At 37.2% G+C, this 26,174-nt stretch overlaps 1 protein-coding gene across 8 annotated transcripts in view; it reads left to right on the top strand.

Moving 5' to 3' along the window:
* The window catches only part of RAB3GAP1 (RAB3 GTPase activating protein catalytic subunit 1), a 116,385-nt gene that overhangs the window by 59,722 nt on the left and 30,489 nt on the right, over positions 1-26,174 (top strand). For all 8 annotated transcript variants that reach the window (XM_002712424.6, XM_008258517.5, XM_070071007.2 and 5 more), the window contains 10 exons: positions 3,936-4,035; positions 8,045-8,126; positions 9,437-9,505; positions 11,721-11,794; positions 13,360-13,452; positions 13,900-14,069; positions 17,975-18,064; positions 19,041-19,213; positions 21,465-21,519; positions 21,754-22,125. In XM_002712424.6, coding sequence (XP_002712470.1) covers positions 3,936-4,035; positions 8,045-8,126; positions 9,437-9,505; positions 11,721-11,794; positions 13,360-13,452; positions 13,900-14,069; positions 17,975-18,064; positions 19,041-19,213; positions 21,465-21,519; positions 21,754-22,125 — 1,278 coding nt within the window. The remainder of the gene's footprint in view (positions 1-3,935; positions 4,036-8,044; positions 8,127-9,436; positions 9,506-11,720; positions 11,795-13,359; positions 13,453-13,899; positions 14,070-17,974; positions 18,065-19,040; positions 19,214-21,464; positions 21,520-21,753; positions 22,126-26,174) is intronic.

The raw sequence follows: 26,174 nt of genomic DNA, 5'->3' as shown, positions 1-26,174 counted from the left end.
TAAAAAAAGGATTCCTAATCAGTTTGTCATATCATTTGTCAAAAACTTTAACAAAACTCTCTTTTTCATAAAGTTTAGGGTGAATTGTAGTACAATAGTTGAGACCTGGTTGGGTTCATCAGGAGTTTTGCCTGTTTAAAGCTACCTAATATATGAACCTCCTCCTTTACTAGCTTTATAAAAATTACTTTTAAACATCTATTTCATATGTTCAAAGGCACTTACCCTTTACTCAGAGTTTATTTTCAGACACTAATTAATAGAATATGCTTCCTTTTGAGGTACCTAGTTTTCCCGTTTGAAGACACCTACAATTTAAGAACTCTTCTGTAATATTCCTAGATATTAGAGAACTTTCTCCTACCCTGCTACGGCATAACATTGGCCTCTATATTTCATGGTTTTATATTCTGCTTGCTGATTTGTATATTTGTTTTATAACTGTATTTTTTTCATGTTTTGGGACAATTTGTTGGCCCATTTTGAATTGGTAGTTTTATTTTAAAAATTTAACTTTGCCATACGTCCTCTCCAGGTTTTGTGTGGTTGTTTGTTTTTGTTTTTTTGTAATTTTGTGATTGTTCTTTACCTGAAGAATATTTCAGAATGAGGTCTTGAAATGGGTGTTTGGGTTTCTTTCTCTGTGATAATATTGGGGATATTGCATATCTTGTCTTAGAATCTTGGGTTTGTTTGCTCACAATATGAGAGTGATGTTTCTTTTCCCTCACACAATAATTCCAGCCCGCCTGGTAGCCAATGGAAGCCAGTGGCTTCCAATAAAGCCAAGCAAGTGTGCCTTCCCTAGTGTATGGCTTCAGCTGAGAGGCTTGCAGTACCCTCACCCTGGTCAGAGTCCTTTGGGTTCCATTGAATGCAGACTATCATTGCCTTTGTCACACTGGAAGCTCAGCAGACATGTTCCTTAAGCTCCACTTAGCCCTTCAGATTTTCTTTGTTTTCTAGGAACCACAGAGATAACTCATTTCATGTTTGAGCCTAGCTGTTTCTTTAGGGAATCTCTATAGTTACCTGCATTGCTTTGTGACTGGAGCAGAGTGACTGTGTTACGGCTTCTAGACCATTTGCACCTTACTGTGGGTACACACTTATTTTTTATCCACACCTGAAGAAAAATTTGCTAGGATCTTACCTTGCTTGTCTGGGACACAGCAACCAAATTAGCTTTTATGTGGTTATCTACCTTATATTCTAAGTTCATATTAGGTTAATATTCAGATAAAGCTACTGCAGCGACATTTATGGATGCTACTGCTGAGCTAAATGTCACTCCTTTACTATCTGAAGTGCGTTTGTAGACCAGCAGCATTAGCAACACATGGAAATGAATTAAATATGGAGAATGGTATTGAATCTGCATTTTCCCTAGATGATTCCTGTATACATTTATATCCTATTCTACTTAGTATAGATTAAGCATTATGAAAAGAAAATGAGATCATAGGATGTTTGGATGATATTTTTATGATTTTTGGTGAATTTAAAGATAAATCTAAGTTCTCTTTTGTTAACTGATTTGTTTATATAATCTGTTTTGCATGAGTGACCCATTTGTCTTAGTCCAAATTCTGATTAAGTATTCAAGACTGACTGTAATTTTTTTTTTAAAGATTGTATTCTCAAACCTAGTCTTAATATTATTTAAAAAGTGAGTTGGGGACCAACATTTTAAGCCACTGCCTGCAATGCTGGCATCCCATACAGACACCAGGTTTGAGTCCTGGCTGTTCAACTTCTGACCCAGCTCCCTGCTGATGTGCCTGGGAATGCGGCAGAGGATGGCTCAAGTGCCTGGGCTCCTACACCCATGTGGGAGACCCAGATGAAGCTTCTGGATCCTGAGGATGGAAGCTCTCTCTCTCTCCTTCTCTCTCTCTCTTAACTCTGCCTTTCAAATAAATAAAATATCTTAAAAAAAAAAAAAAGTTCATGGAGAATGGAATTAAAAGATAAGGTAACTAAAAATTAAACAAAAATTTTTTTTTAAAAAGTGAGTTGGGGGTGGGAATTTAGCCTAGCAGTTAAGACACCTACCTGCCATGTCAGAGTAACTACATTCAGTTTCCAGCTCTGCCTCCTCCAGCTTCCTGCTAATGCAGACCCTGGGAGGCTGTGGTGATGGCTCAAGTAATTGTATTCTGCCACCCACATGGAAGACTTAGATTGCATTCCTAGCTCCTGGCTTTAGTCTTCCCCTGCCACCCCCATCCCAGCCCCTACCATTGTGGGCATTTAGGAAGTGAACCAGCAGGTGAGGAAATGTTCTTGTTCTCTCCGAGCTCTCTCTCTCAAATGAATAAGTGAATTTTGAAAATAAAAAACAATCAGTCACCTTTTTTTCTCCCCACATTGAATGTGTCTGAAATGAATAGTAGGAAACTATTTCATAATTTAAATTGTAAAAGATATTTTGAAAGAATATTTTTGCTTTATGTTATTTAATATCTCCTTTCTTATTATTAGTAGCAGTATTGTGTAAGCTACCTTATTTTAAAGTAATTTTCTCTGAGATATTGTTTTTAAAGCATTTTTAGCTTTACAGCCTTTTCATCAGATGAAAACATTTATGGAAGCAGTAATACAGAATTATGAAAATGCCTTATACACATAAATTCATAAACATATATAATGATTCTTTGAATAGTTTACTTTTCCATTTTTTAAAATTGAGTCTGACATTTGCTAATACTATTTCTTACTATAGGTTCTTCCTTTTTGATCATTCCTAATTCATCTTCTGAGTGAGAATTTCTTTCATAAAAATAAATAAGATATATTTATTTATTTGAAAGCCACATTACACAGAGAGTAAGGAATCTGCTGCCTTCCTTCCCAAGTGGCTGCAATGCCAGGGCTGGGCCAGGCAGAAGCCCAAAGCCGGGAGCTTTATCTGGATCTCCTATGTGGGTACAGGGGCCCAAGTACCTGGGCCATCTTCTTCTGCTTTCCCAGGCATATTAGCGGGGAGCAACTAGGACTAGAACTGGTACCCATATGGGATGCAGCAGCTTAACCCACTACACCACCACACTGGCCCCTGTCCATTAATATTTTTAAAGATTTTATTTATTTGAAAGGCACAGTGATAGAAAGTGACCTTCCATTTGCTAGTTTATTCCCCAAATGGTCATGATAGTTGGAGCTGGGCCAGGCCAGAGCCAGGAGTCAGGAACTCCATCTAAGTCTGCCATGTGGGTGGCAGGGGCCCAAGTACTTGGACCACCTCACACTTCCTTCCCAGGCACATTAGCAGGGATCTTGACTGGAGGCAGAGCAGTGCTCCAGTGAGGTATGCCAGTGTTGCAGGCAGGCAATGGCTTAACCCAGTATACCACAATACCGCCCCTTTTCCCTTTTTTTTTTTTTTTTTTTTAGATTTATTTATTTTATTTGAAAGGCAGAGTTACAGAGAGAGGTAGAGAGAGAGTGAGAGGTCTTCAATCTGCTGAGTCACTCCCTAAATGGCCGCAATGGCCAGAGGTTTGCCGATCCAAAGCCGGGAGCTAGAGCTTCCTCTGTGTCTCCCATGAGGGTATAGGGCCCCAAGGACTTGGGCCATCTTCCACTGCTTTCCCAGGCCATAGCAGAGAGCTGGATTGTTAAGTGGAACATCGGGACTCATATGGGATGCCAACACTGGAGGCGACAGCTTTACCCACCACGCCATAGCACCAACCCCCTTCCCCTTTCCATTTTTAATGGCTAGATTACACACACTGTTGTGTAACACTATAAACTGAAAATCCACATTTCATAATGGTTGTATTTTACCTATTCCTTAAGTTTGAAATTTTGTCGAATTTAATAGAATAAGAGTACTCACATTAAAATGGTATTATCTTTGTGTACATTGAATTTAATAGAGTAAGAGTACTCACATTTTATATGGTATTGTCTATACATTTGTTTTCTAGGGATGTCCTTTAACTCCACTGCCTCCAGTAAGCATTGCTATTCGATTTACCTATGTACTTCAGGATTGGCAGCAATATTTTTGGCCTCAGCAACCTCCAGGTGAGATCATGTAGAACTGTATTTAACTTACTGAATATAAATAGAGAAGAAAAGAAAATATGTTCAGAAATTAAAATTGCTTAGCTATTTCAAAGCTTTACTGTAGAAGTATTTGTAATTCATTTAAAATGTAATATTGCTGCTTTCATTGCCTTGTCATTTTTTCTCTTAAAGAAAAGCTCTGTAGGTTTTCTACAGATAACATTCTTCGGTATTTGACAATCTGTCTTGGGAAGCTAATATAATTTTAAAGCATCTCCTACTGTAGAACATCATGTACTGTAAATTCTTAAGTAGTGGATGATTAAAATGTCTGGTTTTAGAATTTCTTTCTTTCTTTTTTTTTTTTTTTTTTTCTGACAGGCAGAGTCGATAGTGAGAGAGAGAGAGAGACAGAGAAAAAGGTCTTCCTTTGCCGTTGGTTCACCCTCCAATGGCTGCCGCGGCTGGCACGCTGCGACCGGCATACCATGCTGATCCAAAGGCAGGAGCCAGGTGCTTCTCCTGGTCTCCCATGGGGTGCAGGGCCCAAGCACTTGGGCCATCCTCCACTGCACTCCCTGGCCACAACAGAGAGCTGGCCTGGAAGAGGGGCAACCGGGATAGAATCCGGTGTCCCAACTGGGACTAGAACCTGGTGTGCCGGCGCCACAAGGCGGAAGATTAGCCTATTGAGCCGCGGTACCGGCCCTCCAGCTCCCTTCTAATACACAGCTTCTGAGAGGTTGTAGATGATGGCCTACCTAGCTGGGTCCCTGTCAACCATATGAATTCCTCACTGATAGCTTACACCATACCTTTGGGACATTAGGGGAGTGAGCCAGCAGATCAGAGTTCTGTGTCTGCCTGTTTCTATCTCTCAAATAAATAAAATAGTAAAAAAGCTTTAAAAATATATATTCAAAATTAATTTGCGTGCTTAGATATTGATAAAGGAATTTATTCAGTTTTTAATCAATCATTTTAATTAATCATTAATTGTTAGCCTGTGATAGGCCAGGCTTTGCCAAGGACAGGCTTTGCCAAGGACACAAATATGAATAAGACATGACCTAAATTCTGGAAAATTCAGCCTGATGTGCTATATCTTAATTAAGTGAGTTTTTTTTTCTGGATATTATTTTTACATAAGAGTATAATTATATTGAAGAATGTCTAAAAAATTTAATATAAACTTTTGAATAATTTTTTTATGGATGTGTATTTTAATAAAAATAATTCTGTCAAAATACAACAGGAGTTTTTTCATCTCTCAAGTACAATTTTAATAGGATGTTTTGTGTTAGAATTCTCTCAACCCTCCCATGCCCACAAGTTCCATGCTAATGCAAAATATCAACTTGTGAGGACAAAGGCAGAACCAGTGTGCACAATGTGGAAGATGTCTGTTTCAGCTGTGGTTACTAATGGAGGAGAACCCTACGCAAAGAGGTGGGCGCCTGAGACAGCCACAGGCCACAGCCTGGCTGCAGGTGCAGGTGCCTGGGACTGGCGGTCAAGCTGGCCTCTGCTGTCCAGCTGCCACACGGTGCAGGATTTTATTTTCTTAAACATTTTTCGGTCCATCTCCTCCAAAGAGATATAAACTAGTATTCTTTTCTGTTTATTTTTCTTCCAAGTATTTGATTATTTATAGGCTTGAGACCAAAATTGCTAGGTTAAACATGAAAGTAGAGGTAATGTAGAACTTCTTTAACCTTTTGAATGTTCCATTTTATATATCCTGAGTAATTTAAAACTCTGATGGGCAGTATAAGCTACCTGTACACTACAGCAAAGGGAGATAAGTGCTAAGCTTTAGGTTTGTATTACAAGAAAGATTTACCTGTTTGTGTTGGCATTTGTAGTTCTCAGATAGCAATACCCACTGGACAGTGTGTGGTAGGCTCTGGTTAGAAGTTTCAATGCCTACTCCAGCTTTTATTCTTTCCAAAGCCTCTATTAAACAATTTTAAAGATTTCCCATGTTGGTGTGGTCTGCTGATGAGAAAAGATGCCCAAGAGCTGGAATCCAACAGTACAGTTTTGATTACCAAGAAGGTCTCTGTTAGTGTTCTATTGACAGATTTGAATTGAAAGGCCATAAAAATTCTTAACATTTTCATGTGAAGAGTCTGGGTGATCACTGATGGCATACATAAGAGTGTTAATTGTTAAATTAACAACACTGTGCACTAACCTCCCATATAGGACCTCTGTCCTCAAAGAGTTGTATTATAAATATGTCTAAGTGCTAGCAAAAGATGTATTATTCTTGGGTGCTTCATTAAAGTTGATTAAGTTTCTAAAAATAATGAAATTAACTTCGAGATGCAATGACTTTGAACAGACCTTGTCTTGACTGTTGAGTAACAGTTTTTTGTTTTTCTTGGGTTTTTTTTTTTTTTCGTGCAAATTGTTGAACTCTATACTTGGTATAGAGTTGGTCTTCTGTGTATAAAGTTAATTGAAAATGGATCTTAGTAGAGAATGGGACTGGGAATGGGAGGGGGAAGTGAGGGAGAGGTGAGGGAGTGGGTGGGTAGGTGGGTATAGTGGGAAGAATCACTATATTCCTAAAGTTGTACTTAGGAAATGCATGAAGTCTGTAGTCCTTAAAGGGTTTCTTTGGGGGGAAAATAAATAAACATTTTTTAAAAAGTAAGGAAAAGGGACTGATATGTAAGTTAGACACTGTGGTTGGCATTTTATATCCTATTTTGTGTAATTTTCATTTTACATGAGATAGGAATTATGTTTCTTAGATATACATGTTTCTTAAGAGAATATAAATTTCTTTAAAGTAACTGGCCCAAGGTCAAATGGCCACCAAGTCATAAAGTTTGCATTTGAACACTAGTCAAACTCTAAATCTCCTATTCTTTTCATCCTGTAATGTTACTTCTCAAGTTTTAATTCAGTTAAAATTTTTGTACTATTGTATTTCAGTAATAATTTTAACATACTAATTTATAAAAATGTGCTTATTGTAAATTTTGAAGCTTTTAAAAATTCACATCTTGCAGTAATGCTAATCATTGTGATTTTTATTATTGTAACCATTCTTTAGTTGGGAAAAGGAGATGACTGGACCTAAGAAAACTTACTGAGTCAAGTAATCAAGCCATATTAAAGACTGATTTTAAAAACTTAGAATGTTAATAAATGGCAAGCATGCTTTTAACAAATCTGGGGAGTGTTTGTAACTCAACAATAGACTTTAATTTTAGGAATTCCTGGTATAAATTGTCAAAAGCCATCATCTGTATTATTTCAGGGAGAAATGCATCCTTTGAATGTCTTTAAGAAGTATTTATTACTGCCTCAGGAGGGATGTACTAATGGGGTTGATGTACCCACTAAATTCTCTGATCTCAGATTCTATTTATAATTTAAAGGAGAATTTTTCTTCAACTTTAAATTTTCCATCTGCTGTCATCCAATGTAGAATTTTATGAATTATGACAAATTTGCTAATTTGTTATTCAGAAATTATTGACAGCAAAACTGATGAATGTGGCTTGATAAAATTTTTAAATCCTAGATAATCCTTCTTTTTAGATGATATTAATCATATTCTTAGAAAATATGGAAAAAATTATAGGGATAATATTCTTAAGTAATATTTAAGGAACATTTTAGAAGGATAAAAGTTAGAAGGCATGACTTGAATGAAACAATGCAAAAATAAAGAATAAATGTACTCTCTTACTTAATGTTCTTGTTAGTGGGTGAAACCTTTAATATTTGTATGTGTTCCATAATAAATGCTTTTGGGGTTGATGCTGTGGCACAGCTAGTTAAAGCTCCATTTTGGGAATGAAGACCTCTCTTTCTCTCTCTCTCTCTCTCTCTCTCTCTCTGTCTCTCTCTCTCTCTCTCTCTTTCTCTACACTTCTGCCTTTCAAATAAATTAAATGCTTCTAAAGCTATAATTTTCCATAACGCTTAACCTAAATAGATTAGATTATTATTTGTCTTTTTCCTTTTTTTTTGTGCCAAATACTAGAATAATGTTTCTTTTGTTCAGATATAGATGCCCTGGTAGGAGGAGAAGTTGGAGGCTTGGAGTTTGGCAAGTTACCATTTGGTGCCTGTGAAGATCCTATTAGGTAAGATCCCAATAGGTAATTAGATTTTCAGCCTATCTTAAATTTTGGGATGATTTTAAATTCAGATTGACTTTACAGTGCTTTATGATACTGTGGACTATTGTAATGAGTACAGTGCTGGGAATTTATAACCACCCCTGCTTTCTTTATTGCATTTACAAGACTTTTGGAAATGTAATATTCATTTACCATAAGAATTTGGCCAACTGTAGTCTTTGGGCCAGACCTGGCCAGTAGCCTGTTTTTGTATGGCTAGTGAGCTCAGAATGATATTCACACTTTAAGGATTATTTAAAAAAAAAACAAGAAGAAGAAGACAATGTAATAGAGCCTGTACATGGTTCACAGTGCCTAAAGTACTTATACTGGTTCTTTGAAGAAAGTTTTCCAACTCCTGATGTATAATATGAATTTTCAAAATTGAGAGGCAATTCACTGACCATAAAATTTACCATTTTTAAATGTGTAATTTAGTTGTTTATAGTATTTAGAGAGTTTGTGCAATCATCACCACTGTACAATTCCAGAGCATTTTCGTTACCTCAAAAAGAAACTCTTCACCTTTTAGACATAATCCCACTTTCCATAATCTTTCTGGCTCCTCCAGCTCTAGGCAAACATTAATCTTTCTGTCACTGTGGATTTGTTTGTTCTGGACATTTCATGTAAATGGAGCCATACTAAATGTGGACTTTGGTGTTTGGTTTTTTTATTTAAGTGTCGTGGTTTTTTTTGTTTGTTTGTTTGTTTTTTTGTTTTTGACAGGCAGAGTGGACAGTGAGAGAGAGAGATAGAGAGAAAGGTCTTCCTTTGCCGTTGGTTCACCCTCCAGTGGCTGCCGCGGCCAGCGCGCTGCGGCCGGCGCACCACACTGATCCGATGGCAGGAGCCAGGTGCTTCTCCTGGTCTCCCATGGGGTGCAGGGCCCAAGCACTTGGAAGCGTAGTGTTTTTGAGGTTCATCCATGTTGTAGCCTGATTCAGTATATGACTGTAAATATGCCATTGGATGGATATACTGTATAACACATTTTGTTGATCCATTCATGTTTGCATTATACTTTTGGTTATTATGTGTAACATGACTTTTTAATGTCTGGAAAACATTAATTTCATATGCATGTGGTACCATTTGCTAAACCAGTTGTTTTCAGTTCCTTGTTTTATAAGTAACACCACTTTTCTCAGACTTGCATGTACATTTTTGGTTATTTCTTTGGAATGTATTTCTAGAAGTTGAATTAGTGTATCAGGACTATATGTATAATATGTTAAAGCTTGTAGATATATTTTATGTTTTGTTTGTTTTAGTGAACTTCATTTAGCAACTACATGGCCTCATCTCACTGAAGGAATCATTGTGGATAATGATGTTTATTCGTAAGTATGTTAATGGTAATATGTTGAGATTAAAAAGCTTAAGTAAAATAATTGCAAAGTGGTTAGAAATTTTCCTTTTTTTGTTTACATCAGTTTCTTATAAGATTGGTTGATTTTTCTTTTCTTTTTTTTAATATTTATTTATTTGAAAGTGTTACACAGAGAGAAAGAGAAAGAAAACTTCTATCCTCTGGTTCACTCCCCAGATAGCCACAGCAGCCCAGGATGAGCCATGCCAACACCAGGAGCTAGGTGCTCCATCTGGATCTCCCATATGGGTGGCAACCGCCCAAACACTTGGGCCATTTTCTGCTGCTTTTCCCAGGCCATTAGCAGGGAGCTGGACCAGAAGTAGAGTAGCCAGGACACAAACCAGCACCCATATGGGATGCCAGCATTGTAGGCGGCAGCTTTACTTGCTGGCCGCTGATTTTTCTGTTTTTAAAGTAACTTTTTAGACCCAATAATATGTGTTAGAGATGTGTTTTAGTTTTTGAAGATCAGATCCTTAGTTCAGGAATAATGAACAGTTGAATCTGTGTTTTAGCATAGAAGTTTGAGATTGGATGCATAATTCTTTTGAACTTTTCTTTGCTAATAATGAAGATTTCATGAAGTGCTTTGAAGAGATGATAATCATGAGAATGTGTGGGAATAATATTGATCATTAAACATTGTAAATAAGAAAATATCCATGCCCTCTACTCCTGTGCACTGGAGGCAACTTAAAAGTTACAGCAAGCATTATTTAGAAAGAAGATAAACAGGACATGCTTGATTCAGAGCAGTGAGAAATAGGACATTTTTCTTTAGTTATTAAAATAAATTTGTTGTATTTGCAGACTGTGAAAGTAACACAAGTTCTCTTTTTCAAATAATTTAGATGTAAATAAGAAAGTTAAGACTTATTCAAAAAATAATCACTTATTATTTTGGTGTATTTTTTAAAGTTTGTATATTAATTTCCTTTATTCATTTTAATATATAATTTTATATTTTTTATGCCAATCAGTATAAATCTTTGTTGTTATTCTTGGATTGCTGCCATAGTATTCCATTAATATAATATACCACACCATAGTATAATCTGTTTGAGAAAATAGGGCACATTTGATCTTGTCTAAGTTTTATAATCTCTTTTTTATGTTAATAGTGAAACAAAAAAGTTGTTTAAGATGATTTTGTACATTTGCTTGTTTTTCATTGCTTTTTTGCATTAATCCTAAAATGTAATCCTCTTATTAGGTTATATTAGTATGTGTTACCTTTTCAGAATGATTTTATATATGTTTTATTATTTGATGTTTCTTTTTATGTGTTTTTCTTTGTCTAAGAACTTTGATTTCTTAAGATTTTATTTATTTATTTTTAAGGACTTACTCTATTTATTTGAAAGGCAGAGTTAAAAAGAGAGAGGAAGAGGCAGAGAGAGCAAGCTCTTCCATCCTCTGGTTCACTCCCCAAATGGCCACAGTGGTCAGACCAAAGCTGGGAACTAGTAGCTTCATCTGGGTCTCCCAAGTGGGTGCAAGGGCCCAAGCAATTGGACCATCTTCCTCTGCTTTCCTAGGCACAAGAACAGGGAACTGGATGAGAAGTGGAGTATCTGGGACGCAAACTGACACCTTTACGGGATGTTCACATCAAAGGCTGTGTCTTTACCCACTATACCACAACACCAATCCTAAGATTTCATTTTATTTTTTTTATTTATTTTTTGTTATTTGACAGGTAGAGTTATAGATAGTGAGAGAGAGAGACAGAGAGAAAGGTCTTCTTTCCATTGGGTCACTCTCCAAATGGCTACTACGGCCAGCGCTGCACTGATCCGAAGCCAGGAACCAGGTGCTTCTTCCTGGTCTCCCATGTGGGTGCAGGGGCCCAAGGACTTGGGCCATCCTCCACTGCACTCCTGGGCCACAGCAGAGAGCTGGGCTGGAAGAGGAGCAACCAGGACTAGAACCTGGCACCCATATGGGATGCCAGCGCCGCAGGCAGAGGATTAACCAAGTGAGCCACTGCACCAGCCCCTACCAAGATTTTATTTTTAAGAACCTTATCCAAATGACTTTATGTATCTGGATAACCGTTGTATGTGAGGGAGGCAAAATAGATTGCTTGTCCTTTTATTTAATGTTTTACTAAACTACACTTTGATCAGTTTGTGGATCTTGCGGATTTTCATTATTTGGATCTTTAATGTTTTGCATTTCAGTGATCTGGATCCTCTTCAAGCTCCTCATTGGTCTGTTAGAGTTCGAAAAGCTGATAATCCTCAGTGTTTGCTAGGTAAGATACATATTGTGTTCCTTTCCTGAAATATTGCCAATCTGCCTGTGTTCTTTACACTTTATTTTCCCTACCCACCCCTGACAGGTTTTTTTTTTTTTTTTAATGACCTCCTCAGTTAGCACTGTATAGAAAAAACTTTGCCAACCGTAGTGAATCCTTTTTGGATGATACTAACAGAATTTCTTTTTTGTCTTTCAGTTTTAACTAGGCTATACTACATCTCAGAATTTCCCATTATTCTCTAATTATTTCATTTTTATTCATCTGGTGGTTTTATATTACTCCCTTTACTTCTGTTCTGGTCAGTGGAGCCTCTTTTGCTTTTTGTTGTCTCTCTGGACATAAAGTATATGATAAGAAAAGCATTAATTTTGACAGACTTAGAACTCATCTATAAGATGATACCACCTCTTTTTCAAATAATTTAGATGTAAATAAGAAAGTTAAGACTTACTCAAAAAATAATCACTTATTATTTTGGTGTATTTTTTAAAGTTTGTATGTTAATTTCCTTTATTCATTTTAATATATAATTTTATATCTTTTATGCCAATCGGTATAAATCTTTGTTGTTACTCTTGGATTGCCGCTGTTTTCTGATATGAGAAAAGAGGTGTGAATAAAAGATGATGTTATATAAAGACCAAGTGAAATAACAAATGGAAGTACGTAGAAAATGTAGCTATTCAGCAATAAACTCTGTAGTAAATATCACACTCTTTCCACTCTTTCCTCTCTTATAAAAAAACTAAAACATACCATTAATATGCAACAGAAACTGAAATATCTTCATCTTATCTCATTTAATCATCTGAAATGTCTTTAGAGATTTATTTTTAATGTTTTAATGGATTTTTCTTTTTTTACAGGCAGAGTTAGACAGAGATAGAGACAGAGAGAAAGGTCTTCCTTTTTCTGTTGGTTCACCCCCAAGGGGCTGCTATGGCCAGCGCTTTGCAGCTAGCGCGCTGCGCTGATCTGAAACCAGGAGCCAGGTGCTTCTTCCTGGTCTCCCATGCGGGCGCAGGGCCCAAGCACTTGGGCCATCCTCCACTGCCCTCTCGGGCCACAGCAGAGAGCTGGACTGGAAGAGGAGCAACCGGAACAGAATCCGGCGCCCCAACCGAGACTAGAACTTGGGGTGCCGGCGCCACAGGCAGAGGATTAGCCTAGTGAGCAGCAGCACCGGCCGATTTTTAATTTTTTTAATCGATTCAAATGCTAGTCTTAGAGGGACAGATGGAGACATGACTTCTCTTCATGCAGTAATATTCTATTAAGATATGCAACTTAATGATAATAGACAGTATTTGTCTCTTTACAGTTTGTTTAAATGTTTGATATCATTAGATATAGTTATTTTCCTTTTATTATAGAAGGAAATCTAAGGAATTATTTTTAATAAAAAAAGAAGGAACAAAGCTACCTTTGGAAAAACTAAATGGCTTAACTTTTCTACCATATGTTAGTTAATAGCTTTTGTGGAAAGACATATGCTTTAATTTATAGGACTCATTTCTTTCAGTTTAGTGTCATAAATGAATAATGGCTTTTCTATGTAGGTGATTTTGTTACTGAGTTTTTTAAAATTTGCCGTCGAAAGGAGTCAACTGATGAGATCCTTGGACGATCCACATTTGAGGAAGAAGGAAGAGGTGATGTATTTTTTTTTTAAATGTTATTTTCAAATATGTTACCCTTTTTCTTTAGCACATTTTTCCAGCAAATTTTCATCTAAGTTTTGATGGACTAGACAGGTACTATTTGTTTCCAGGTTTATATCCAGAGCTTGTTAAGACATTAAGTGCATTTATGAAGTTTTTTTGTTTTTGTTTTTGCATCAAAAATGTAGGATATTTTGAAAAGTAGAGTCTTGATGGTTTATTTTTGATGTCCTGTGGAAAAAAATACCTTTTGTGATACCTTTGTCATTTCATGCTTCTATATAAAACTTAATGTAGTTACTAAAATTTTATAATTCTGAGTCCATCGAAAACTAATAAAAAGAATATACAATCATCAATTTACTCAGCATTTTAAGATATTTTATAAAGGTTGCTATGGTTGTTGATATCATTCATATTTATGTCTTATTTTTATAGAAATTGCTGATATAACTCATGCTTTGTCAAAGTTGACAGAGCCAGCACCTGTTCCAATTCATAAATTATCAGTTTCAAATATGGTACACACTGCAAAGAAGAAAATACGAAAACACAGAGGTGTAGAAGAATCACCACTGAATAATGATGTCCTCAATACCATTCTCTTGGTAACTAAGTGTCCTTTCTTTCTATGTCTCTATATATGAGCATTTATTCATTATATATTTAGTCCCTTCTTTATGGCAAGCAGTGAATTGAGAATGTACTGGTAAGATGAATGAAACAAAGTCTCCACAGTCAGAGAATTCCCACAGATGTAGTGGAAAGCAGGGAAGTAGACAGTAGTTAAAACTTAATGTGGCCAGTGAGAAGTCTAACAAAGGAGCTGTAAGAACACAGCAGAGAATATGTCTATCTCTGGGCCATGGGAATCAGCTAAAGCTTTGTAAGGAGGCACCTTTGAGCTTTATCGTGAAGTAAAAGCTTTAGAAGTAGAGGAAGAACAGAGTCCCTGGGAATGTTCAGGGATGAAACTGAAGAGGTAGCAGGTAACCTGCCATCTGAAACAGTGTGTCTTTTTTTGTTTTTACTTATTTTGAAGATTTATTTATTTTTATTTGAAAGAGTTACAGAGAGAGAGAAAGGAGAGAGATCTTCTATCTACTGGTTCAGTCTCCAAATGGCTTTATTGGCCAGGGTTGGGCCAGGCAGAAGTCAGGAGCCAGGAGCTTCATCTGGGTCTGCCACATGGGTGCAGGGGCCCAATCACTTGGGCCATCTTCCATTGCTTTCCCAGGTGCATTAGCAGGGAGCTGGATCAGAAGTAGAGCATCTCGGACTTGAACAAGCACCCAGATGGGATGCCAGCACTGTAGAAAGTTATTTAACTGGCTCCACCACAGTGTCAGCCCCCAGTTTTGTTTTATTTTGTTTTATTGTATTTGAGAGGGAAATGGGGGGATGGAGAAGGAGACACAGAGAGATCTTCCATTCTCTTCTGTTCATTTGATTCACTCCTCAAATAGCCAGGACTTGGCCAGGCAAACCTAGTACTCTGGAGCTCCATCTGGACCTCCTCCATGAGTGGCATAGACTCAGTGCTTGAGCTGTCATCTCCTGCCTCCCAAGGTGTGCATTATCAGGAAACTGTAATTAGAGGTAGAGCTGGGACTCAAAACCAGGCTCCCTTATGTGATGCATGCGTCCCAAGCAGCATCTTAACTTTTAGGCCAGATGCCTGCCTCCTGAAGCACCAGACTTTATCTTGGAGTTTAATATATTTTAAACAGAAGAGCAATGTGATCAGAGTTGTATTTTTAAAATGTTCCCTTGACAGCAGTCTAGAGAAGGTTTTACAGTGATGAGCATTGAGTAGAGGGTTAGGATAGCTTCTGAGTAAGTCATGATGGAATGCCAATCTGACTCACACCGGGGCTTAATGTTGTCTCACTATCTGACTTTGAACAAGTCACTTCAGTATCTCATCAATGAAATGAGACTAATGAAACTTGGTAATCTTTTGAGGATTAAAGTTCGGTGATACTATAAGAGACATTGGATAAATGCTAGCTATTATTATTGTGATTATAGTTAAAATCATACATTTCACAATTTGTGTGTTAAGACCGTCTTGGAAAAATCTTCACGAGTAGTGTAATGAAAAGAAAACCAGACCATGGGCCTGCGTTGTGACATAGTGGGTAAATTTGCCTGCCTGTAATGCTGGCACCCCATATGGGCACTGGTTTAAGTCCCTGCTGCTCCACTTCTGATACAGCTCCCTGCTAATGCCTGGGAAAGCAGCAGAGAATGGCTCAAGTACTTCAGCTTGTGCACCCATGTTGGGGAGATCTAGAAGAAACTCCTGGCTGCCAGCTTTAGACTGGCCCAGCTCTGGCAGTTGACAACCATATGGGGAGTGAACCAATGGGTGAAAGATTTTTCTTTCTCTCTCTCTCTCCCCTCCCCCCTTTCTCTCTCTGTAACTCTGGCTTTCAAATAAATAAGTTTTAAAAAGAAAAAAAAAGGATACCGGGCTTAGAAACTTGTTAATCTTGTCCTTGAGCAAGACTCTTAGCTAGATTTTCAGTTTGTACATCATGAGATGTTGGTGGTGATATTTAGCTCACATCATGGTATGAGAATAGGATATTGTTTGTAAATGGGCCTCGTACTGTTGTTTAGCACACAGTAGTTCTCATTTTTAAAAGTCTGTTGTGCATGTTCTGTAGTATGTGCTAAAGTATATGTAGTAAGAGGAATACCTAGTCAGTAGTACCACAAAACAGTTGGAAGGCACATAGTGAAAGGACTGAAATTTTTTTTTTTTTTTTTTTTTTGACAGCAGAGTTAGATAGTGAGAGAGAGAGAGAGAGAAAGGTCTTCCTTTCCATTGGTTCACCCCCCAAATGGCCACTATGGCCGGCACGCTGCGCCGATCCGAAGCCAGGAGCTTCCTCCTGGTCTCCCATGTAGGTGCAGGGCCCAGGCACTCCACTGCCTTCCCGGGCCACAGCAGAGAGCTGGAGTGGAAGAGGAGCAACCGGGACTAGAACCCAGGGTGCCGGCGCCACAGGCGTAGGATTAGCCAAGTGAGCCATGGCACTGGCCAAGGACTGAAATTTCTGTAGAGCAGTTTCCTTCTTATTTACATATCCTTTGGATTTTATTCAAACTGTATACCTTATGGAGTTCTTATAACACTTATTTCTGGTTATAAATAATGTATTATATTTGAAAAATCAAAAAGTATGGAAAAACAAACCCACAATTATCATTTTTGTGTATATCCTTTTTCCTATGTATTTTCTTATGTATTAAAAATTATAACATGTATATTCATTTTGCTTCTTGGCTTTCACAAAATGCTATGCTATAAACATTGCTTATGTCACTCAAAACACTTCCTATGTATTTTTATTTTTTATTTATTTAGGTTTATTACCTAGAAACCTTTTATTTAAGGTATACAAACTTCATGCATTTCATAAATACAAATTTAGGAACATGGTGATTCTTCTCACCCTACTCCCTTCCACCTATACTCCCACCTTTCTCCTCCTCCCTCTCCTATTCCCATTCACTAAGATCTGTTTTTTAATTACCTTTATACAATGAGATTAACCCTACACTAAGTATAGGGTTCAACAAGTAATATTTTAAAAAAAAAACTCTTCCTCAATAATTGAGACAAGGGCTGTTCAAAGTCATTGCATCTCAAAGTATCAATTTCACTTCTATAGATTACCTTTTAGGTACTCTGTTATTACCACAGATCAGGGAGAACATGTGGTTATTTGTCTTTTTGGGACTGGCTTATTTCGCTAAGTCTGTTTCCTAGTTGCATCCATTTTGTTGCAAATGACAGGTTTTCATTTATTTTTAATGCTGTATAGTAATCCGTGATGCACATATCCCATAATTTCTTTATCCAGTCGTCAGTTCATAGACATCTGGGTTGATTCCATATCTTAGCTATTGTGAATTGAGCTGCACTGCTTATTGTTGTATGCCCTGAAATTTTTCTACCACCCTTACCTGCCCATACACAGACACATAACACACCTACCATGTAGAAAAGATATGGTGGTCATTACAGAGTTAGGCTGCTTCTCACTTTCCAAGGGTATCTCATGTTTAAGTTTCTCTTTATCATAACTTAGTGCTTCATATATGAAAACCTGTGGATGATATGACTTCACAGATTATCATGGACATATAGGGATTTTTTATAGTTTTAGGTTTTTAATAATATTAACAATTTCAGTAAAACTTACTAGCTTTGCAGAGGCATGAAATCAATACTGAAGATATTTTACTTTTATACAGTTAAGACCACATGGGTATTTTAAGAAAAAATGTCTTATTTCTGAAACTGACAAGTCACTGAAGTTTTGTGTGCTTTCACAGAAAAATAAAAGAAATTTGAGAATGTAGAACCAACTGAGTGGTATAGTAAGAACATTCCCACAGTTTCAATAGCAGAAATCATTGAAAAGTCAAATAGGGTTTTATTGTCAACAAAAATGGGATATGTGATCTAAAATGCAATTGTTTTCTTTCCTCCCCTAAGTTCTTATTCCCTGATGCTGCTTCTGAGAAACCAGTAGATGGAACTTCTTCAACAGACAACAGTAACCCTCCATCAGAGAGTGAAGACTATGTAAGCTGATTCGGATTTTAGTATTAAAATATTTTAAATATATTAAGTTTCTGGGTGTTGCTGTATGTCTAGGTTAGTAGTCTAAATATCTTTTTATTTAAAAGTCATCTTTGGAAAATTGAGTTGGAAATCATGTCCTCCACTGATAATTACCTACTATAAAACACTGATGTATCAAGAATTTTTCTGAAAATAATGAGAAAATAGCATAAATGTACTGTGTATAGTAGCTGTAGAATTCTCCTCATTTTAGAATTGTTGTGAAATCATTAAATTTATGTTTTGTAGCAGATTCTTCTGTATATTTAAAATGAGACAGTGAGTAGGAAACTTCTTAATGGAGTAAAATGTGTAAGATGCAGTAAGATTTTCATGTTTCTAAGCCCGAGAAATAAGAGTTTAAATGACAGTTTTAAGAAATCTTCAAAAAGTTAATGGAGAATGTGTATTATGAAAAAGCTTTATGAATTTCAAAATTTTGCACCAAAGTAAACTCAGCTTTTCATTCCATTTTCCCACAACTTTTGAAGTCCCTTGTTTATCAAACTGTTTACAGTAGTTATTGAAAAGTAGGTTTCATGAGGTAAGGAGGATTGGCAAAGGCTTTTATACTTTTCATTGTATACAGTTCTGATTTTGTTTTGTTTTTTATTTTTACCACAAGGATGTACTTTTTGTATTTAAAAGATTTTTAAAACAACATGAAATTTAGAATACTTAAAAAAGTACACAAGAAAATGAAAGCTGTGGTTTTAGCATCATCAAATTATAGCTTCACTTCTTTGAGTGTAATAGAACAATGGAAAACATGAAACTACCTAATAACAATCTCAGCAGTAGTGTGTTAGGCATTTGGTAAAAGCTGGTTTTGGAAAGATAGGTTTGTTTTAGCATTAAAATTTGCTCTACTTACTTTTTGATTATACTTGTAAGTATGTTAACAAGTTTTGATTTGTTTCTGTTTTATTAAATTTAGAATCTCTACAATCAATTCAAATCTGCACCATCTGATAGTTTAACATACAAATTAGCCTTGTGCCTTTGTATGATCAATTTCTACCATGGAGGATTGAAAGGAGTGGCACATCTCTGGCAGGAATTTGTTCTTGAAATGCGCTTCAGATGGGAAAACAATTTTCTGATTCCAGGGTAATATTTTCAATTTCAAGTTATTTAGATAGGATTTTTTGTTTTTAGCAGACATTTAACTTTGACCCATTCCCTTCTAAGAAATCTGTCTCCAGAAAGTGGTGAGAAGCATGAAACTGATTTATGTTCAGAGGTGTTCACTGCAGGAAACATATAATAGGAAAAAGAGAACAAAACAACCTAAATATTAAACATAAAAGGATATTTAAGTAAATTATGTTGTACTTGCACAATGGAACATTTAGAATCCATTATAAATTTTTTATAAGAATCTTTAAATAACATAAAAAGTTCCTGATGTTTGGATATAAAGTAAAATGTGGAATTGTCTCTACATACAGCTTTTTTTTTTTTTTAAGATTTATTTTAGATGCTGCTGCCTGCAGTGCCAGCATCCCATATGAGCGTTGCTTTGAGTCCTGGCTGCTCCACTTCCAATTCAGCTCTCTGCTATTGCCTGAGGAAGCAGTAGAAGATGGCCCAAGTCGTTGGGCCCCTGTACCCGCGTGGGAAGACTTAAAGGAAGCTCCCAGCTTCAGATCGGTGCACCTCTGGCCATTGCGGCCAATTAGGGAGTGAACCAGCGGGTGGAAGACCTCTCTCTCTCTCTCTACCTCTCCTTCTCTCTGTGTGTAACTCTTTCAAATATTTATTTCTTTGAAAGTCGGAGTTACGGAGAGAAAGAGACAGAGAGAGATCCGCCATCCATTAGTTCACTCCCCAAATGGTTACAACAGCCAAGGCTGCTCCAGGCTGGAGCCAGGAGCTTCATCTTGATCTCCCACATGGGTGCAGGGGCCCAAGCACTTGGGCTATCTTCTGCTGCTTTCCCAGGCACGTTAGCAGGGAGCTGGATCAGAAGTGAGCAGCCCGGACTCGAACCAACACTCATATGGAATGCCAGTGCTGCAGATACAGACAGTGACTTAGCTTGTTGTGCCACAACACAGCCACTACACGTGCTTTTTTTTTTAATCAAAAAAAATTTTTTTAATATTTATTTATTTATTTGAAAGGCAGAGTTATAGAGAGGCAGAAAGAGAGAAGTCTTCCATCCACTGATTCACTCCCAACTGGCCGGAACTGGGCCGATCCAAAGCTAGGAGCCAGGAGCTTCTTCTGGGTCTCCCATGCGGGTGCAGGGGCCCAGGGACCTCTGCCATAGCAGAGAGCTTGATCAGAAGTGGAGCAGCCAGGATTCGAACTGGCACCCATATGGGATGCTGGCACCCCAGGCAGCAGTTTTACCCGCTATACCACAGTGCCAACCCCTTCTCCATGTGCTTTCAGTCATGCCCATATATATATATACACACACACACACACACACACACACACACACGTATAGAAAAATGTTTGGAGAAAATACAGTCAAATGATAACATATTTCCCAATTATATGTATTTTTATTTTAATCTTTGTAGTTTTCTAAGCAATATGTATTATGTATTTTCTAAGCCATAACATGTATTTTGTTTTGAGGGAAAACATCTTTAGACTTCACTATAATTTCAGATATTAAACATTACCCATAATTTTGGTACAGTTATATTTTGGTGTTTTACTTAATCAAATGAAAGATTTTAGTTAGCATGTCTATTGCTGTGGAGAATCATGATATGAAAATATAAAATGGTGATTGATCCAGAAATGTTTATGGTCTTTCATTTGCCAGTCTTTGTGTAGCTGGATTCACTCCTAGCTTTAACCAGTTTGCTCTGGAATCTGTTACTAACCCAGAAGTGTATACAATGTGAAGGAGAATTGCCCAGCTTGCTGGGAACCTAGCAGCTAAAGACTAGAGACAGTATGGGGTCTGTTTGGCAAAACGGAGGTAGAATTCTTGGTTTTTATAGTAAGAATCCACTATGATAATTGACAACTGAATATATAGACTGATTGACTTTGTATGATATGAAATATTGTATGCTGGCTATTTCCAGGAATAAATCTGGAGATTTTTTTTCTCATTTTAAATTTGTATTAACCTGAAAACTATCACTAGTTTGTCACTATGTTTTGAAATAATGTTAAATTTGCTGTTGATGATTTTTAGACTAGGAGGATAAAATGAATGTTGGTCTTTTCATTAAAATGTACTCCCCATCTGGATCTTAGTTACCCTACCTATAGAAATCTGATTTTGATTGCTTATCAATAGAGCTAAAAATTTTAGTACTATAAAAAATAAGTATATCTGAAGCATTTTTACTAAAACTTAACTTTCTTTTCTCATTATTTTATTTGATAGATTAGCAAGTGGACCCCCAGATCTAAGATGTTGTTTACTACATCAGAAACTACAGGTAAAGATGTCCCACAGACTATATAAATGTGGTCTTGACTTCATCAGAGCTTATTCAAATACTTAATAGAATAATGCATTATAGGCTATTCTCATTGTGCTGCTATCTGTTGCTTATCATCACTGATGATTCACATCAGGGGTGAGGGTCAGAGAATGAATTATTCAGGTGGTGAATAGATTTTTATTTTTGTGTAACTAATTCAACTATAAGTGTTATTTTTGTTTTCTTAAGATGTTAAATTGTTGTATTGAAAGAAAGAAGGCCCGTGATGAGGGGAAAAAGACAAGCACTTCAGATAACGTCACTAATACATGGTCAGTGGATGCTAGAAAAACTGGAGACCAGCTGGGGCCAGATAATCTCAATGATGCAGATAAGGAGAAGGGAGAGATGGGAAAGTCTTGGGATTCCTGGAGTGACAGTGAAGAAGAATTTTTTGAGTGCCTAAGTGATACTGAAGAACTTAAGGGAAATGGACAAGACAGTGGCAAGAAAGGAGCCCCTAAGGAGATGGCAAATTTAAAGCCAGAAGGACGTCTCCATCAGCATGGGAAACTTACACTGCTGCATAACGGAGAACCTCTCTACATTCCAGTTACCCAGGTAGGATGCACTGGCTTTCTCAGTTTATTTTTTTATGTATGTAATTTCATTCTGGTAGGAACTGATATCTTAGGGTAAGGGAAATTCCTTATAAAAAGTTGATGTTTAAAGATTTAAGATTTGAAATCTAAATAGATTTTATTTTTTAGGTCATGCCATGTTTGAATTTGAGAAATGTTTTAAAGTTTATAAGTAGATAGTATCTCATCATGCATAGGGTATCTATTTCTTAAATTGAGTGGTAGATACACAAGTGTTTGAAGACAAAATCCAAAAATATGGAAAGGAAAAAACAAAAATTATTCATCGCTTCAAAAATATACTTTGGAGTAATTTTATACTGTTAGGACATAGAACAGCAACATTGCCAACCCTAAGGAAGAAGAGTTTTTGTTGATTTGTTTTCGTGTAAATAATAAATAGCTATGTTGTGAAAAATTCAATCTAGAAAAAGATGAAAGCCAGTACCCAGTAACTCATCTCTAATCCCTAAAAGTAACCTCTGTTTTTGGTTTGGATTATATTTCTTACACCCGTTTCTAGGCATTGGTACACATATCAAAAAGTTCATGAAAAAATCAAAAATTCATCTTGGTCCAAAAAGCCTTGAATTTCATGCATATGAGTCATCCTATCAAAGGTCAAGAAATGGGGCTGGTGCTGTGGTGTCCTGGGTTAAACCATTATCTGCAGCACCAGCATCCCATGTGGACACCAGTTTGAGTTCTGGCTGCTCATCTTCCAATCCAGCTCTCTTCTATGGCCTGGGAAAGCAGCAGAAGATAGCCCAAGTCCTTGGGCTCCTGCACCCACATGGGAGACCCAGAAAAAGCTCCTGAATCCTGGCTTTGGCCTGCTGCAGCCGCAGTTGTTGTGGCTGTTTGGGGAGTGAGCTAGTGGATGGAAGATCTCTCTCCTCCCTTTCTGTCTGTCTCTGCCTCTCTTCCTATAACTCTGGCTTTATTTATTTATTTTTTTTAAGATTCATTTTATTTATTTGAAAGAGTTACAGAGAGAGGTAGAGACACAGAGAGAGATCTTCCATCCGCTGGTTCACTCCCCAGATGGCCACAACAGCCAAAGCTGTGCGGATTCGAAGCCAGGAGCCAGGAGCTTCTTCCAGGTCTCCCATGTGGGTGCAGGGGCCCAAGGACTTGGGCCATCTTCTGCTTTCTCAGGCCATAGCAGAGAGCTGGATCGGAAGAGGAACAGCCAGGACTAGAACCAGCACCCATATGGAATGCCGATGCTTCAGGCCAGGGCTTTAACCTGCTGCACCATAGCGCTGGTCCCAACTCTGGCTTTCAAATAAATAAATGAATCTTTAAAATGGAAAAAAAAAAAAAAAAAAGAAACATGTATTATGAAAAAATCGTGGATTTTAAAATATTTTTTTGTCAAACATTTTTTAATTCCGTGTTTCGATGAACTTTTTGAAATACCCTCATACTGATAGATATTTTATGGACTTATTTTTGGTTTTTGTGTGTTTAAGATTGATTTATTCAAAGGCAGAATGACAGAGAAAGGGAAAAAAAGAAACAGATCTTTCATTTGCTGCTTCACTCCCCAAATGGATGCAATGGTCAGGGCTGGGCCAAGCGGAAGCCAGGAGCCTGGAACCCCCAAGCTGGGTCTGCCATGTGGGTGGCCTTCCTCTGTTGCCTTCCCAGGCACATTGGCAGGAGACTGGATCAGAGTAGCTGGTACAAGAACTGAAGCATGACTTTGTCTTAACCCCGCTGCTCCATGATGCCAGCCTGTTTTTGTTTTTAAATGTGTGCACTGGTGTGTAACATTTTGTTTAACAAATATGTCATGAAGATCTTTCCATGTTACTACATTGTAGACTCCTTAATTTTTCATTGCTGTGTAATATTTCATGGCTTAGAAGAGTTTTGTAGTTCATTTAACCATTCCCCTTTTGATCACAGTATTTGTTCTATGCCAGTTTTATTTGTACCTTGTGTGTTCCTGTATGAGTGCTGCTTTAAGGAGGATAATGAGAAAAGGAATTGCTGGGTAAACTTACATATGAGTTACTAACTTCCTTTTCAGAAAAGCTGCATCTGTTTTAAACTTTCATCTGTGCTGCATGTTAAGGGAATAACAATTCTCTCTCCAATTTTCCTTCCTCACTTTCTTTTCACAAGTACCTAATATATGTCAACTATCATTCTAGACTTGGGGAATTTGTAACCAGCTAGACAACAAGACCTTCACAACTGTAGTACTTTACTTTGAATTTTTAAATAATTGATGTTACTTTTAAATGATTGATGTTATGAATCATAGAAATTTTTGTCTATAATGGTGAAAAATAAGTGTTTTAGATTTTATTTTCCTGATTTTTGATAAATCTAAGCATCTTTTATTTATTGAGCATCTTGTCCTATGAATTGCCTTTCATTTATTCTTTTAGGTTGCTATCCTACTCTTAATTCATATGAATTCTTCATATTTCAGATATAAATCCTCATATACTCGTATATTATATTTTCTCAGTCATTTTTTTAAATGTCTGTTACTCATTAAGAGTTAATACAGTGTTGTATAGAGTTTGGTGAATTGTTTCACATTTATACGCCCAGGTAACTACTTGCCAGATCAAGACAGAAAATTCTCATTATCCTAGAACACTGCTTACTGATTAGAAGAACTTTCTATGAAAATGGAAATGTTTTATATTCTCTGTCTCTGCTATCTAGTACTGTAGCCATTCTCCCCCTGTGCCTCTGTTGAGTGCTTGAAATGTGATGAATGCAGATAAGGAACTGAAATTTTTATTTATTTAAATAGCCAGATGTATTGGATAGTGTAGCCCAGTACTCTCCTTCAGATAATTTTTTTTCCTAACCTTTATCACCATAAGTTAGTTTCGTCATTTTTGGACTTCATTAAAGGAATCATTTTGTTTACTCTTTATATATAATCATACCTAGTGTACCATTGAGCTTCTATTTCTTTATCATATGTGAAATTCATTCATGTCCACTGCATGCCTCAGTATTTGTGCATGTGTTTGGTGGTTTTCTATTATATGAATATGCCACAATTGTTCACCTTTGATAGACATTTGGGGCATTTTTCATTTGGGCTATTATGAATATGGCTACTGTGAGCATCCCAATTAGTATCTTTTTTCTCTCAAGATTATTTTTTTGAAAGACAAAATTATAGAGAAAAAGATCTCCCATCTGCTGGTTCACTCCCCAAGTGGTTACAACAGCCCAACGCAGGAGGCAGGGATTCCCTCCTGGTATACCACATGGGCGGCAGTGGTCAAAGTACTTGAGCCATCTTCTCTCCTTTCCCAAGCACAGTAGCAGGGAGCTGAGCTGGAACCGGTACTCATGTGGAATGCCAGCATCACAGGCAGCAGCTTAACCTGCTAGACCACAACGCGGGGCCCCTGTAGTTAGTGTCTTTTGGTGGACCTAGGCACTCACTCTCTTTTGGATTTTTTTTTTTTTTTTTTTTTTAAGATTTGTTTATTTGAAAGGCAGAGTTAGAGAGGCAGGGAGTGGGGGAGAGAGAGAGAGAAGAGAGAGGTCTTCTATCTGCTGGTTCATTCACCAGATGGCTGCAGCTGTGCTGATCCAAAGCCAGGAGCTTCTTCCCAGCCTCCCACGTGAGTTCATGGGCCCAAGGACTTGGGCCATCTTCTACTGCTTTCCCAGGCTAACGCAGAGAGCTGAATCAGAAGTGGAGCAGCCAGGACTCGAATCAGTGCCCATATGGGATGCTGGCACTGCAGGCCGCGGCTTTACCTGCTATGCTACAGTGCCAGTCCCTGGATATGTTCTTCAGAGTAGAATTGTTTGGGCATATGGTATAAACATGTTTCAGCTTTAGTAGATATTTCTAAACAGTCTGCAGAGTGGTTAAAGTAATCTACATTCCTAATCAATAGTGTACAATAGTGTAGTTATCTTACATGTTTCCTCCTACTTGATGTGACAGGATTTCCTAAGACCACTCTGAGGTTTGATGGCTTGCTAGGAGGATTCAACATATTAGAGGCTGTGATTTATTACTACAAAAGGATA

The sequence above is a fragment of the Oryctolagus cuniculus genome, chromosome 3, assembly GCF_051225735.1.
Source record: "Oryctolagus cuniculus isolate XC-2025 breed Fujian yellow rabbit chromosome 3, ASM5122573v1, whole genome shotgun sequence".
NCBI lineage: Eukaryota > Metazoa > Chordata > Mammalia > Lagomorpha > Leporidae > Oryctolagus > Oryctolagus cuniculus.
This window is presented reverse-complemented; position numbering and strand designations above follow the sequence as displayed.